Below are 14,978 nucleotides of genomic sequence, written 5' to 3'. Positions count from 1 at the left end.
TGTAAAACAAAACAAAAATTCTATTCAGACCAGATATGAGAGGTGACCATCTCTATCAGCGGCTTTTAGATGAGTTGACAAGAGCATCACACACATTACATGTTACACACTGCTTGCCCACCACAACTAGCTAGTCATTCCCAAAAGCACGATGCAGAATGTTCCACTGTCCCAGGATACTTGCCAAGTGTGGGCTGTTGGCAAAGTACTGTGAGTTGGAGCCGCAATGATCTGGAAAGATGGGCAGAGTGCAGCAAAACCTCCTGGGGGCAGCTGGGAGGAACCAGTTGTGAACTGCAAGAGCCTGGCCAGCTCTTCCTGTGTGAAACTGGAAACCACGGTCCAAAACCACCTCATGACCTGTTAGGGAACAGGAAAGGTAAAACCAGGTCAGCCAAGCAAATCAAATAAGCATTTAAACGATTTATAGGAAGATCAGTCAATTGCCCTTGCAAGCAAGTACTCTACTAATAGTCACAATTTTTTGTTTTACCAGGATGACACACAGAGACAAGTATTAGATAGTTTGTTCTTATCAGTTAAGAAACGTCCCACGCTACTACCTCCCACCATTCCTTTCTCTTAAAGCAGAAAGGCTTCTGCTCTTCCCACAGAGATTTTATTTTTAGAAATACCTGCATAGGCAATGAGGCAGGTCTACAATGCAGAAGCTCATTTTGCTTCATGCACTATGCTAATCTCTTACTTTATCACGTCCTCTGGTACTTTTGTAGGAAGGTGGAACCATCCATGTTTACAGCCAGAAGCTTGTATTCCCAGTCTCTTTTCATCTTGGGTGTTTTGGCAGCTTCCATTATTTTTCTAAATGAAGCTGCTACCATTACCATACCCCTCCCACCGGGAAAGGCAGGGAGGGATGGAAACAATTACAGGGTACAAAATTAGGCTACTACATCAGTAGCCTTTACCACAGCACTGAATTGCAAACACTCCATGTGGGCTGCAATCACGATCTTCAAGCATCCCTTAGAGATCAGTGTATCACCGTTAACACCTTCAGTAGCAAGAATTCCCATCAATTCCTCCCGATTCCCTGCTGAACTGTATTTTGTTGCACGTTCTTACAAAGACCACTGCCGCTGATTTTTACCTCCTGGTAACTGACTAAGCGTCATCTCCACTCAGCCAGGCTGAAAGATCTCTCTAGGGGGAAACACTATTTCATAATGCATGGAGTCCTACTCCTGACCCCTGAATCTTCCAGTTCATCTTTCTGGAAGCTTAATTTCCAACGAGGCAATCTGCCACTGCTGTAGTTGGGATAATGGGTTTCAGCAAGCAGGAGGGAGAAATCCTTTCATTTACCTTCTCACGGAAGTGCCAAGATCCTCCTACAACCACAGCATGTGCCTTGAAGTCACAGACACTGATATCTCCAGTACCACACATCAGCAACTGAAAAGCAAGAGACTGGAATCAGAAAGTCAGGAGCCCAGGAAACAAGGTAACAGCTACTGTGCAAATTACAAACATTTAAAATGCTTAGAGAAGAAACATTCTGACTTTATTCCAGATCCAGGAAGTGCTTTATTTGTCAGAGAGGAGGGGAAGTAAGAGTAGAGATCTTTAGGGAGGCAGCAATTACCTCAAGCTCATTCTCATCAAATATAGCCAGGAGGTTCTCGGGAACTAGTTCGTTAAGACCTGGAAGAGAAGAGCAGAGCAGCAAGTGCTATCCCCCGGGACGTAAAGGCAGAAAGGAGAGGGTAGCAGACAGCATGTTACCTTTCAGGAAGTGATCCACCTCCTCTCTAACCTGATTGGCCAGCCTGTACTGCGCAAGCAGATTTAGATATAAGATTTTGTTTTCATTGGTCACTGGTACTTGTGCCCCTCCTGTCACCAGTTCCACTACCTGAAAACAGGAGAACACTTGACATGAGCAGCCTTCCCCAGACCTCAACTCCCAGCCAAAATAACCACAGGCAAGGAGCTACTGCCCAGAGTAAGCTCAGTTTTCTGGGGCACTGAGCAGAGTTCTCAGCCTCCACTGCTATAGGCAGAAGGGGTTAAACTGTCCCACCTTCAGGAACTGCCTCCCTCACCTTCTCCAGCTGTCCTGTTTTGCTATACTTCTCCTCAGCAAAGACCAGATCCATCTCACTCACATCATTGTTCAGTATGAAACAAACTTTGGATTTATAGAATTCTGGATCATCTGTTTCAAAATACTGTGTGAAAGAAAAGGAAGGCAGGGACATGGAGGGAATGAAAAAAAATAAATACATACACTGTTAAAAATATATACACTGTTAACCAGGACTCTGGATCTGCTTCTACTACACTAACGTTCGACCTCTCCCCAGACCAATACAGGCTTCAGACGAGGCTGGGAAGGTTTACCTTATAATGCATACGTAGTCCTATGATCTGAGCCAGGAAGGATCGGGTGAAGCGAGCTCGAACCAGTTGTTTGTAAGCACCTCCCAGAGATGATTCATAAAGACACTTTCCTACTAGGCGGCCTGCAAATTCATACACTTTGAGTCGTAAATATGTGGGACGCCCTGGATTTGGATGCACCTGTGAAAAGGAGGCGAAATGAACTATCCAAATATCAGACAAGGCTAGCACAGATAGCAAGTATGGGACCAGTTCAAGTCACTACATCTCTCAGGCTGCCCCAAGGAGCTTTAGTGTACTATCCTCAAAGCCAAGCAAGAGAAATAAAATACCTGAGCCAGAAAAGGATTCCGAAACATTCAAACCCAACATAACCTCTGGACACTCTGACATCAACTCCTCTTGCCCAGTCCACCCTTCCCTGTTCATCTATCCTGTTCTTTGACACTTTAATGTGTTAAGATCATCAAGCAAAGCTTTGAGAAAGGCACTGGAAGTGGCTGTGCAGGCAAGCTAAAGAATGGGTAAGGCTGCACATCGCTTAATAGCAGCAGCTTCATTTAACCATCAGCACATCAATGCACACATTTCTGTGCATTCAGCATAGGAACTGCAGACTCACCAAGGCCTGGTTGTTATCACTAAAGCGGGTAAAGAGTTGATTGGTGGTATCAAATAACGCCTTACAGATGAGCTCAAACCACTCTCTTCGTGGACCTCCCCAGTCCAGAGCTACAAGATAAAAAAAAAGCTTGGTCATTCATGGGTCATTAATTTAAGAGTTTCATGCATGGTGCTTAGTATTACCTGACACGAGAGCTCATGACAGTGAGCAGCTCCATAGCAAAAAAGCAGTAGACAGGGACACCAGCACTCTAGGTTCTTCTCCCAAACCTAATCCTAATACTTTTTATTTGGTCCCCATGTAAAGTAGGGATAGAATTGCAGCAGCAGGATAATTGACTAACATCTGTGAGAAAGTGAAAGGGCTGGAAAGCCACAAAGGATAGACATACTACAAGAAACCAGAACTTCAGACTAAAACTAGTTCATCAGCATCCCTTTCATTTCCTTCCCACATATATTCACAGGATAACTCACCTTCTTCATCCTGAAAAATTACTTCAAAGTTTTTGCTCCAGTCAGAAACAGAAAAATTCCGTGTTGCTTTAAAAGACTGAAAAAAAAAAAAAAAAAAGAAAAAAAGAAAATAGCAGCAGTCGTTACTGCTTGGCACCTCATAACCAATATGCAATCCTGCACATGTTGATGGGCAATTTAAGCAACACAAAAACCCAAGAAACAGTCTAGTACTCTAAAGTATAACAGTGAGAACTAGGAACTCCTAAGGTCTGATTCTTATTTGTCTAAGGTCACATAAGCCAATTCCTCATTTCCTATTATGAGACACATTATTCACACAAATACAGCTCATCTTAAAACCAGTGTGAGGTCTTAGCACAGCACAGATATAGCCCTCTCAGGGCTGCAGTACCATAGTTTAAGGTATGAAAGTGCCTGTGGGAAGAAGCAACTTCTGTAAAGCACTCTCAGCCCACGAGTTAGATTTAAAAAAGGAATGTTTCAGAGAGCATTAGAAAATAGCTTGAAGGTTTCACTGAGTTCATACTTAAAGCAAGTCACGATGCAAAAAAGTAACAAAATATTTGAAGTGTCTAGAACTTCCTGCATCCCACTTCTGGATTCCAGTTGAAGAAAATTTAACAAGCTATACAGCAGTCCTCAGTCATACAGGTAACTTTGTCTTAGCTTGTCTTCAAATAGGTTAGAGCATCACACTAGTCACGCCTCTGCACTAAACACACTGGTCACATTCATTGTGCCTGTCAACCTTGGACACTAAAGCTTACATCCATTATTACAGCACTAAATTTATTTTGTCTTACTAGGCTGTAACACCAATGCTCATGACCGTGCAGGAACTCCCAAAATAGCGGGGAAAAAACAGTCATGGAAATACTGTTTAGAAGTGAAGTCATTTTGTAGCAAGCTATTAAGAGAAACAATCTTGCAAACACTTCAAGCTTATACATGCAGAAAATATTCCAAAACACCAGGTTACTTAGTATAAATCAATGGAAATCTCAGCCAATCCTGCTTTCCCTTCTATGTTCTTTTCCATCTTTGCAACGCTACTGTTGTGAGATGCAGGAACAGTAAGTCAGTGTACACCGTATTTAGAATGTCAGTTAAAAACTGTATTATATGAATGACTCAAGTTCGATTTTAGAAACACAGCAGCTCAGGTCAGCATCAGTGAAGCCTTAACTCAAGGACTCTACAGAATATTTTATCACCACACTGAACCACTACTAGAAGCCTGTTGATGCAGAGTTTCACGCATGCAGCTTAGCAAGACCTGATTTGACAGCTTATCTCACTGAATGGCTCTGTACCAGAAAAACTGTAAATAAAGACTCAGAAGCTCTAGGTTCTGCACCCAAATCTGGTCCAGTTAGTCATCTCTCTCTAGGCCTCATTTCCAATGTAAAGCGGGGACAGAACAGCACCAGCAGAATTCCTGCCTTTACAGGCTTTGCATGCATTTACCCTAGACATCTCTCAGGGCTTGATTTCCTCTGTGATGAGCTCCTTAGAACCTTACCAAAGCTGAAGTTTCCTAATTACTCAAGAAATTGATCTGATCTTACTGGCTGTAGAGAAGTAACGCAGGACCCCACACAATAACAAACCTGAACACAGAGGAGCTACCTTGAAAATTTTTATGTGGGTTCCCCCTCGCTCCCATCTCAAGCCATCTACTGGCATCTGTCTTGAAGCAGAAGGTCTAATCATTTTCAGCATGGTTGCCCTAGCACATGCCAGTTCGGATTTCTTTAGGCACCAAGCAGAAGGAAAAGCATGAAGGAAGCACCGGGTTTAAGTGAAGTGACCTATACACTCACCGACTCCAGCAGACAGTGACGGCTGACCTTCAGCGTGACCTTCGAATGAGGTCTTTTCATATGCACCTGACGTAGCTCTCTCTGAAAGAAGTTCACTTTGTCCTGGAAGGTCTCCGAGCCTCCTGAGAATAGCAGCAATTTGGGTCAGGCCTGAGATGTCAACACCGCAAAAATCTTGAAGGCATTCCTAAGACTAACTGCACAGATCAGCTTTACAGCCCAAGGATGAGTTTATTACAGCACGGTTTGGAGACAGAACTCCAAAGGCACTTTGCAGTTAGTCTTGCTCACATTCAGACACTCACAGGCGTTCTTTCAAAGAGCCTGACAGAAAACATGATATGGAAAGGAACAGCTGGCATGATGAAATACATTCACTGGAAGGACCAAGAGGAATAGAACATGATATTCCAGGAATCAGAGTTTTCATCAGAGGTCATTGAGTGCTGGAAATCCTCATTCCCCAGGGAAAGTACCAGACTCAAGTGCTAATTTCCTGACTACTGTACCCACCTCACCACCCCTTTACCTATGTTTTTATGCAGAGAGCGAATGAAAGTGGCTGCCAAGATGTTCCTCTCCTTGCAGCTGAGCTCCACAGGGGGTTGGATCCCATCATCCACCACCAGTGTCAGTAATTTGTGCACAGGGTCAGGACCAAGGTATGAAAACTAGCAGCAAAAAGATGCAAGAAAGAGTAAACCCATCATGCACAAGACACAGTATGTTCAGCGCAGAGCAACACCACCTGCAATCTAAGACTTTCTCTGCTCACCCATGCAGATGCCGCTAACAGGAACACTATTTCAAGCATTCAGACTCCAGTTAGGAGGCTGCTTCAAACTTCACACCCTAGCCTAGGGGCTTCAGTGGACACAATCACAGCATTTTTATAGCAAGGTTATGAGGAGAAAAAAAAACCAACCAAAAAATGCAAAAAGAATCAAGACTTTTGCCTAGCACTGGGACAAAAGCCAGGAAGAAGTGATACAATAGGCTCCTATTCATAAACATTAGCAGAATTTAGGCACCGAGAGGGGATTTCAGTGTTGATTTTTTTATGCAACAAAATGTTGCTCTGTGGGTGGAAGCCCTACTCTCCAAAAGGAAAAACGCTGTCGTTCACAAGGACCACGAGCTAACGACACAGAGGTGCAGTGACAGCTACATGGAAGGAGGCTCACCTTTGTGCCAGGACATACTCTAAAGGTGAAAAGGCGCCATGGAATGATCTTCAGATAAAATTCTTTCACTGAGAATTGCTGAGTAACCACAAGGAAAAGAAAATGTTAAAGGTCATACATCTGTTAAGGGCTGTCCCTTAAACATGAGGCATAGCACAGATCCACAAGGCCAGACCTCCCTCCACCCCCAGGGACAGGTTTATGCAACATTTGGTGACATCTTCTGGCATGATACATAAAAACCTTTTATGTTATACAGAACTGTAAATTACCTGTCAGTAAGACTTTACTGCCTGCATTTATGATGCATGTGGGATCCCAGCACAACACAGATTTTACAGCAGTAAGCTGCTGCTTTCAGTAGAACATCACCAGTCTAACAGGAAGGTAATGTTAAGTACACTTGAGAGGCTGAATTCAGGACAAGATTGTAATGTACTGACAAAAAGGTTTTGGAAAAAGTCACACTAACAAAACTATTGCTGTTACTAGTCCCTAATTTTCAGAACCATTTCAAACAACTTTTTAAAAGCACTTGCAATTGCTAAATCCAGGAGATGTAGAGAAATTTCTTCTCAATATATTTCTTCCAGGACAAATAACTACCAATTTTGGAACTGTGGCCTTCTGGAGAGCAAGCTAAAATGAAATTTTAGCATCTTTAGACAAAACAAAAACCCATTTCCTGCACAAGCCTGTTCTAGCTGCGATGACTGGAAAAAATGACGAGCAGCATTTCTCCAGAAACAAAGCAAATATGAAAAGCAATCCCTTAAAGCAATAACAGCATAGTAAGTTATCTGCTGTAGCGGACAGATGCTCTAGGTACATATACAGATATCCAGGGATACAATTATGCAAGCAGGCAGCAGATTTCTAAATTTCTAGCAACACCCTCCATCCTGTAACTGTTTCACAGTCCTCTCTCTCTCAGAACAGCAACTCCTACATTAGTCTTTCATTTTGATATTTACCACTGCATTTTTCAGAATGAATTCAGATTGATAGATTAACAAAATGAATTTAAATTTATTAGTAGATTTAGTGGAATTTTCCTTCTAGTTTCCCTAAATGCTCGTAGGCAATAATAAGGGGAAACAGTCCATTAACATATTCTTACTATAAGAGTTTCTCAGTTTCTCTTGACTTGCTTGAATTCTGTTTCTTTTACTTATACATTTATCCTTTGTCCTCTGATTACTTTTTTTTCTTTTCCCTGAAACAGTCAAGAAACAGGACAAAGACATGAAGTCTGAGAATCTCTAAGTTCCAGTCTACAGGTACCAGAAATTAAGAAAGTGAATTGCAGGTCTGATCTGACCAGAACAAAGGAAAGGTAAACAGAATATCTACTGAACAATCAGGAAGAAAACTCCTAGTGCACTTTAGATCAGGCTTAGAAAGATGCATGGAGTCCTAAAACTTCAAGGAGGATTTTAACATTATTCTCAGTCATGAGCTCTGTGTTTGCTCTCTAGCCTGAGGCAAACCTTTTTTAACCAAATCTGAGACGCCTAAATCTGGAGCTAAGATACAGGGCACAAGGAAGCTCTTCAGCTGCAGTGTACTTTAAACGTGCACTCAAGAGTGGTAACTTTGTGATATCTACCTTAGGTGACACATAGCAGTACACTTTTTTAGGTTTCTTCACTTTCTCAGGAGTTTGGCTGTCAGAGGGAGAATCTTCATCTTCATCCTCAGTTGCAGTAGAAGGACGGCGCTGGGAGGAGCTCAGATGCACTGGTGGAAGTTGCCACTGAGTGTTGGTATAACTAGGAGCATCATAAAGGTAGGCTTCAAAGTAAATACTGACACCTGAGGTGGACACATTGCGTTCTACAATGTTCTTTTCATTCTCTGTGGGAAACAGATATAAAAGAGTTGTGTAAATCTTAATGGAGACCAGAATCAAAAAGTAAAGAGTCCACAGACCACCACCAGATTAGTTACTATGATTTTAAAGAAAAAGCTACACATCCAAAGGAAAACCTCATCAAATAAACTCTGATAAAGAGAACCCAGGAGTGAGATGAAAAGATTTCCAAACAGCAGTTTGTGTCCTGGCTTCAGACAGTGACTGGTTGAATAAAAAAAGGAAAAAGGCATACAGAACCTCTCTCTCAGAGCACCAGCCTGAAGGGATAGCCACTTGACAGCCACACTGCGGACTGGCTCACTCCTGAAGAAACCAGGAATTGTGAAATTGTGAAAAAGCACATAAGTTACACCATATAGCTTAACATCCAACACATGACTGGCTCACTTCCAGCATGGCTCAGATGCCAAGTATTAGCAAGCAATAAAAATTGCCTCATTTCAGAGGTAAACCACCTGAGATAGGGGAAAAAACACATGTGATTTTATCTGCTGATGGAACAAGTGTATCAGCCTTCAGAGACGTCCCTTGCCAGCAGCAAATTCATTTACCTTAGCATTTTTAAATGAACAGGCATTCCTTGAGCAATAAAGCATGGCTAGCCTGTAGGGAAGCCACATTTGCTCTGCTACATAAATGTGCAAAGCACCTTGTAAGAGGACACCTGGACAAAGAATACTGAGTAGCTCTTGACTCACCACTTAGAACAATGATATCAAAATCACCATTGCTTATGGGCTGGTTCTGGTAGGAGATGCAGGCATGGAAACATCCCCTACGGTGCAAGGTGAGTCGGAAGAACACTTCACAAGTCTGCCGATCGGACACCACAGACTTCTCAAACACAACGTCAGAGCTCTCTTCTTCTTGAGGACCCAGCTAAACAGAAAACAAATTAATAATAGGGGGCTCTCTAGCCCACCTGAAGTCAAGCAGCAAGGGATGAGGTTGCGCTCACCTCATGGATGGAGAGGCTGTAATTGTGCTCATCTATCAGGGACACAGAATTGCTGGTGGGATTGTCATACTCATCTCTGGGAGCTATCTGCAGAGTGTGCTGCTGCCCACAGGTCAGCACCAGAGTGGAGAAATGGCAGACAATTTTGGTTTTGGAGGGAACCACCATCCCTGAAGCAGACAACAGTTTAGAGTCAAACAAATTGCAAGGTGAAGCTACGAAGAACAAAGGAAAAGCAACTAGGGGCACAATACCCTTGAAAATGGATCAAATCTAAACACATTCCATGCCCCTAAATTCAAAAGACAAAGTATCTGAGCACTGAAATACATGGTGTGGTGCACAGGGCTTGCCCTGGATCAGAAACTTAATACTGATAAAGCAAACCCAGTTAGTAGCCCTCTAAGGAATACTTTTTTCCATCATCCCAACCTTCAGCTCAAGAACTTGATCCCACTGCACGTATAAAACACAAGTCGGCTGACATCCAAGGAAACCTGCAAATTCAGCTTACCAAACAAACTTTAGCCTGGAGGGCATCTGAGTTAAACCTGAGCTGCTTCTTTCTGAAGGGGTATCTCACCAAACTTTGTGTCTATTCACAATGCAATGATATTAGAGCTACTTTCAATGAACATGCACAAAAAATATAAAAGATGCTGATTGGGGTCAATAAACAAAAGTAGAAGGGAACAAATTCAAAATGGATAAAAAGGAAGTGTTTTTAAAGAAGTGTATAACCAAAGGTATCAACTGCTTCAGAAGCTTAAAGAAATAAAGTAAGGTATTCGAAAGAGGAAGAGTCAAATCATGACAGCATTTCTAATTCAGATACAAATGAACTCAACACTCACAAAAGGCATTCTCTGACTACTAGATGGATCACGAAGAACTTGCTACAGAACAGAGAACGTGACACAAGTGATTAGGGTATTTAAGCAGCACTAATGACTTGTTCTGTAAGACAGTTTCTATTTTACCACGTACTGGCAGCCACAAGCACGTTTTAATCATGGGTCTACTGCTGGGATCTACACAAGGCAAGAGGAAAATGGTGTAGAGCAACTCTTTCCCTGTAACTTACCTATTTTAGCTGGAAACACATTTACCTAACTGCCTCCAATACCTTGAAATCTACTTTGAATCATCAGAGGGCCACTTAGACCTTACCTGGCTGGAACACCTTGTAGTAAGGGCTGTAGGCCACATTCAAGCCACCAAGTTTTACAGTGATCTCGTATCTCCCAGCCCTGCGCACAGTGAAGGCCACTTTCACCACATTAGAGTTAGGCTCCTGAAGAACTTCCTGGGTTACAGGAATATCAATTGCTAGCTCCACATGGCAGATGTGAACTCGCAGCCCCACAGTTCGGTGAGCAGGGAAGGGCTGCCCATTTTTATAGAATAACTGCATGGGAAATAGAGAAGTCCAGGTAAGCAAAAATGTGCAGCGCACAGAGTAAAAGAAAGCAAATTGCCTTGGGGCAACAAGGGCAAGAATCCCAGCTCCGTAAAGGAAAAAAAACTAACAGCCAGCTCTGTCACACAGGCTGTGTTTTCCAAAGCAAACAGGGCACAAGTGGGCATTTAACAGCCTCATGCTCTTTTGTGCTGGGGTTCAAATGAGTGCCCTGAAATGAACATCTCTCGGCACTTCTTCTCTGCACTGTTAGTGCAATATCAGAGCAGAAACCAAGAGGACCCACTACCGAAAAGCAAAAAGGAAAGCTACATGCTTTCAGAGAAACAAGCAGGTCTTGCCCATTTGTACAGCTAAGCTGTGGAAAAGCTGTCACCAATTTGTTACAGAAAACACCACGGAGAAGATGCTGACATAAGAAGCTGACCCAGTGTGTACTGATAAGAAGCATCAGCATGAAAATGTGTTAGATAAAAATCACAGGCAGCTCAATCACAGATCTGCCAGACAATTTCAGAAGGTATCACACCTCAACAAGTACTTCTTTCCAAGGGAAGAATTACACCTTGAAACCCTGTGTGCATGGCTCTTCAAGAGCCAGCAGCTTGTGGGCCAGATCCTGCCTGCCACCTGCAATCAGCCTGCAGTCAGCAAAAGGTTACTATTATTCCCTGTTTCTAAACAAGGGAGGGTGGGTGGCCTGAAGTAGTATGTATCCTGACTGTCAGTGAGAGAAATCAGTGCACCTAACAGCTACTGTTGATGAATAAAGGGCTAAGCAAACGGGAGACAAGCATGAAGCAGAAGGACACACTTCTGGAGCTGCCATGAGTGAGAGTCAGTAAGGTGAAGGGACTATGTTTAAACAGCAGGAACAGAACAAGACCCTTTCCCTTTAGCTCTTTTACGCTGCCTGCTTTGGACTTAGAACTCCTCACTCATCCTCAAGCAGAAGGGTTTTCTTTATCTTCCCAAGAGGGATAGGTATGGCAACTTAGATGAACCTTTCTTCTTATTTTGATACCCTTCTGGGTAGGGAAGGTGAGGCAGAAAGGTGGGCACATGAGCCCAACAAAACCTGTTCAAACTTCTTCCATGTAATGCCGAACTCCCAGCGTTCAGGCCCCTCACCCATCTCACTTGTATACTTGTCCCATTCCCCTAGACTTGGCGTTTTGGGATTGGAGGGAAACAAGACTCCTTGGCAGGCTTTTCCAGGTCAGGCAGAATAACAATAAATTTTGGAGGAACGGGGAGCGGCCATAAAGCACTAAAGCTCTTGGGTTGGTAAAATGTCCACTCCCACGCTCCTGACTTCAGCTGCACAACCAAAAGAAAGATAGCACCAAGTCTATTAAAGACAGGCTCAGCCACTCACTTCCCAGTAAAGGAAGCATTAGACAGGACAAGCTTGGTCTCCTCCGGCTCTTCAGAGGATTCTAATCAGAGGGAGATAATACTTTAAGGAGGGCAAACCTCAGATATGTGCTTACAGAGTTCTGCAACACAGTTACGGGGGCAGAAGACAAACAGATAGCTTTCCTACTCCTTGCTTGGAGCTTGGGCCCAACAAAACACATCTGTAAATCCCACCCCTCAGACCTCTGCTTCTGCCCCCAAAGCTGTATGGAAACAGAAATATTCCCTTACATGCACTCGGAAGGCCATGCTATGGCCCACCTCATAGGGGTCCTTCCAATCCCAGGAGATTTTGCAGGACCGGGGATCCAGGTAGTTGCCTCGCACGTAGTCATAAATAGTTCGCTCCCCTCGGCGTTCCCGGTCCTCATGCTGAAGGAAGCTGACTATACGTGCGGCAAATTCAAAGAGGAACTTAATGGTGAAGAAAGCTACCACAGATACCGTGATCCCACCTGCAGCAAGGAGAGAACAGAGGGAGGTTGCAGCAGCGTGGCTGAGTCAGGCACCAAAATCCCCTCTGCATAAGCCCAAGATGCCTTTTATTAATGACATTCTACTCTACTGCAAATTAGGTGTTTAAGGCAGAAGCTATTGTGTGAACATTTATCATTTGTGTTATGCTACAAGTAAGGTTAGAGAGTAGCAAGTCCCTTGAAACCCTGCAAATGACTGCAAACAGAGGAAATAGGTAAAGGTGGTACAGAGCCTCAGGTATGGCTAGCAGACATCCCAACAGAAGCATGGAATTTCCTTTGAGTTGCAAATCAGAACTACAGAGGTTCCTTTAAGGGAAACAGTCATATAAGCACACAACCCCTGCACATCACATTAAGGTTGAATTAAGAAGCACCATGGAGGCAACAACCCTGCACTAGTTCTCAAAAGAAAAAGTAAGGGGATGGCTTGGGAATGAGGTCAATGGAAGGATTTTAGGAACAAGAAGAATGATGGAGAGGCAAGTCTGCCAGGTGGAGGGCACAGTGTGGGGTGACAGTAACTTCATGTTTGTTAGGTAGACTCTGCACTATCATGAAAGCAGAGGCTTTCAAGAAACCCTTCTAAAGCCTATGGAGAGGTCAACAAATACAATGGCAGCCTTTCCTTCACTTACCAATAATGTAAAACATCAGGTCCCTTCGGTGAGACACACAGCCGAGGATCACAGCTGCATCTAGAACACAAAATAGGCCAAGTCCAGTCCAATGACTCTTCCTCACACACGTTGGCCTAAATTTAATCTAGGATTCCTCAGGCAAGTACCTATTGATCATCTGTCTTCCTCTCCAAAGACATCCCTAAAACATTATTGCGTAAGACTGTGAAATAGACAAATAGCACAGCATGCTACAAGAAATGGGTCTCCCTCCATCACAGATTCAGAGATCTATAGGGCCAACATATTACCCTCAGAAAACAGTGAAAGCAGGCTCTGGGTACAGCAAGAAGGAACTGCTTTTTGCAGGATCACCAACTTCAACAGCAGCAGCTAAAAGCCATTCATCTAAACACACCCACTTGCTTCTACAAGTTGCAACGCTGACTTCCAGTCTGCACATCACAGAGCCACCACCGAAATGGAAAGAACTTGGCCCTCAACCAGCAACCTTAGAAGAAAAAGCTATAGAATAAAAGGGTTGCGGACATCCCCATTTGTTCGGAACAAATAAAATCCTTCTAGGGTGGAGCTGAATCCAGTTTTTGCCCTGTAACTCTACGACAGAAAGTACGAATGCAACTGCACAACAGTCCACTTGTATTTTCCTACTCACTTCCACAAAGTGGAGGCTCTCTGCTGAAACTCTTGCTGATCAACACATAAACTAAAACCTTGGGGTTTTACGCTACTAAGAGTACCGCAGTTTTTAGAGACACCAACCTAGAATCAAGTTTTCACTGAGGGGACTGCTAAACAAACATGGAGTGAAAAGACCGCACCCAGAACAACAACATGCTGTTTGGTTGGTAAGACACAGCTGACAGATGGAACAAGAGCAGCAGCAAGGAACATGTGTGGCAATTAGACAAACAATTTCACATACATTAATGCATACAATGTAGCTCGCCATGTCACCATTCAGTTAGTGAGAAGGTACATTGTGCATTCAAGCTGCTTTTTCTTTTTTCTTTTTTTTTAACCAAACACAAAAGGGGAGTTATTCATCAGTCATCTCAACAGCAGCAGCAATGGACATCAGCATGCAGAAAGCTTAAAAGAGGTATTTCCCCCCCAACAATAGCCATGACTTTCCAGCCCAGCAAATCCCCTTTGCTGGCCTCCACAGATATTCCATCGCTCCAACCAAAGAGGATCCACATACCTTTACACAAGTGCCCATGTTCTAAAAGCCAAAAGGGGGGTACCCATTCTTCAGCAACCTTCCTCTTTGTGCCCAACACTGGGGCAAATGTCAGCAAGAAGAGGCCATAGAGAAGATGATGAAATTCCTGGAACTTGCATCACAGAATCACTGCTGAAAGGTGAGGACCTGAGCACAGCAATTCCTTCCTCTTTGTGAAAAAGGATTGTCCTGCAGTGCTGCTCCCTGTAGCTTGTTTGCTAGGTTCCCTGGAAACGGAAAAGGAGAGAGAAAAGTTAGATCTCTCCATTGTTGTGGAGAAGTCTAGCAAGTAGAAACACGTGAGGGCTGCAAGATGCAAGAGTATCACCAGACATCGTATCCATAGGAGAGGTGCTATACAGGTATCGCTGTTGATGAGGTCCTAGGCTTCACCGTATCCTCAAACCCTGCCCTGTCACAATCTCATTTCATTATATGACCCCCTGAAACTAGCAGATTCAAGATGGAACAAAGTATGTCCTCCTCCA

General features: G+C 43.5%; 1 protein-coding gene across 5 annotated transcripts in view; it reads right to left on the bottom strand.

Annotated features, from left to right (window-relative positions):
• The window catches only part of AREL1 (apoptosis resistant E3 ubiquitin protein ligase 1), a 39,195-nt gene that overhangs the window by 20,133 nt on the left and 4,084 nt on the right, over window positions 1–14,978 (bottom strand). For 3 of the 5 annotated variants that reach the window (XR_013929621.1, XR_013929622.1, XM_080396325.1), the window contains exons 2-19: window positions 14,470–14,717; window positions 13,263–13,322; window positions 12,380–12,603; window positions 10,480–10,717; window positions 9,310–9,479; window positions 9,050–9,230; window positions 8,085–8,332; window positions 6,476–6,553; window positions 5,821–5,962; window positions 5,292–5,413; window positions 3,466–3,541; window positions 2,987–3,096; window positions 2,365–2,544; window positions 2,067–2,192; window positions 1,747–1,876; window positions 1,607–1,665; window positions 1,327–1,416; window positions 185–360 (exon numbers count right to left, since the gene is read on the bottom strand). Coding sequence is in view for 3 of the 5 variants with exons in the window: in XM_080396325.1 (XP_080252451.1) it covers window positions 185–360; window positions 1,327–1,416; window positions 1,607–1,665; window positions 1,747–1,876; window positions 2,067–2,192; window positions 2,365–2,544; window positions 2,987–3,096; window positions 3,466–3,541; window positions 5,292–5,413; window positions 5,821–5,962; window positions 6,476–6,553; window positions 8,085–8,332; window positions 9,050–9,230; window positions 9,310–9,479; window positions 10,480–10,717; window positions 12,380–12,603; window positions 13,263–13,278 (2,366 nt within the window). In the remaining 2 variants the exon portion in view is untranslated. Of the gene's footprint in view, window positions 1–184; window positions 361–1,326; window positions 1,417–1,606; window positions 1,666–1,746; window positions 1,877–2,066; window positions 2,193–2,364; window positions 2,545–2,986; window positions 3,097–3,465; window positions 3,542–5,291; window positions 5,414–5,820; window positions 5,963–6,475; window positions 6,554–8,084; window positions 8,333–9,049; window positions 9,231–9,309; window positions 9,480–10,479; window positions 10,718–12,379; window positions 12,604–13,262; window positions 13,323–14,469; window positions 14,718–14,978 lie in introns of those variants that run through there. The other 2 variants (XM_080396326.1, XM_080396327.1) reach the window with 2 other exon arrangements.

This window comes from Falco punctatus, assembly GCF_963210335.1.
Source record: "Falco punctatus genome assembly, chromosome: 7".
NCBI classification, from domain to species: Eukaryota; Metazoa; Chordata; class Aves; order Falconiformes; family Falconidae; genus Falco; species Falco punctatus.
Note: the sequence above shows the minus strand (reverse complement) of the source record. Positions and strands in the feature narration are given on the sequence as shown.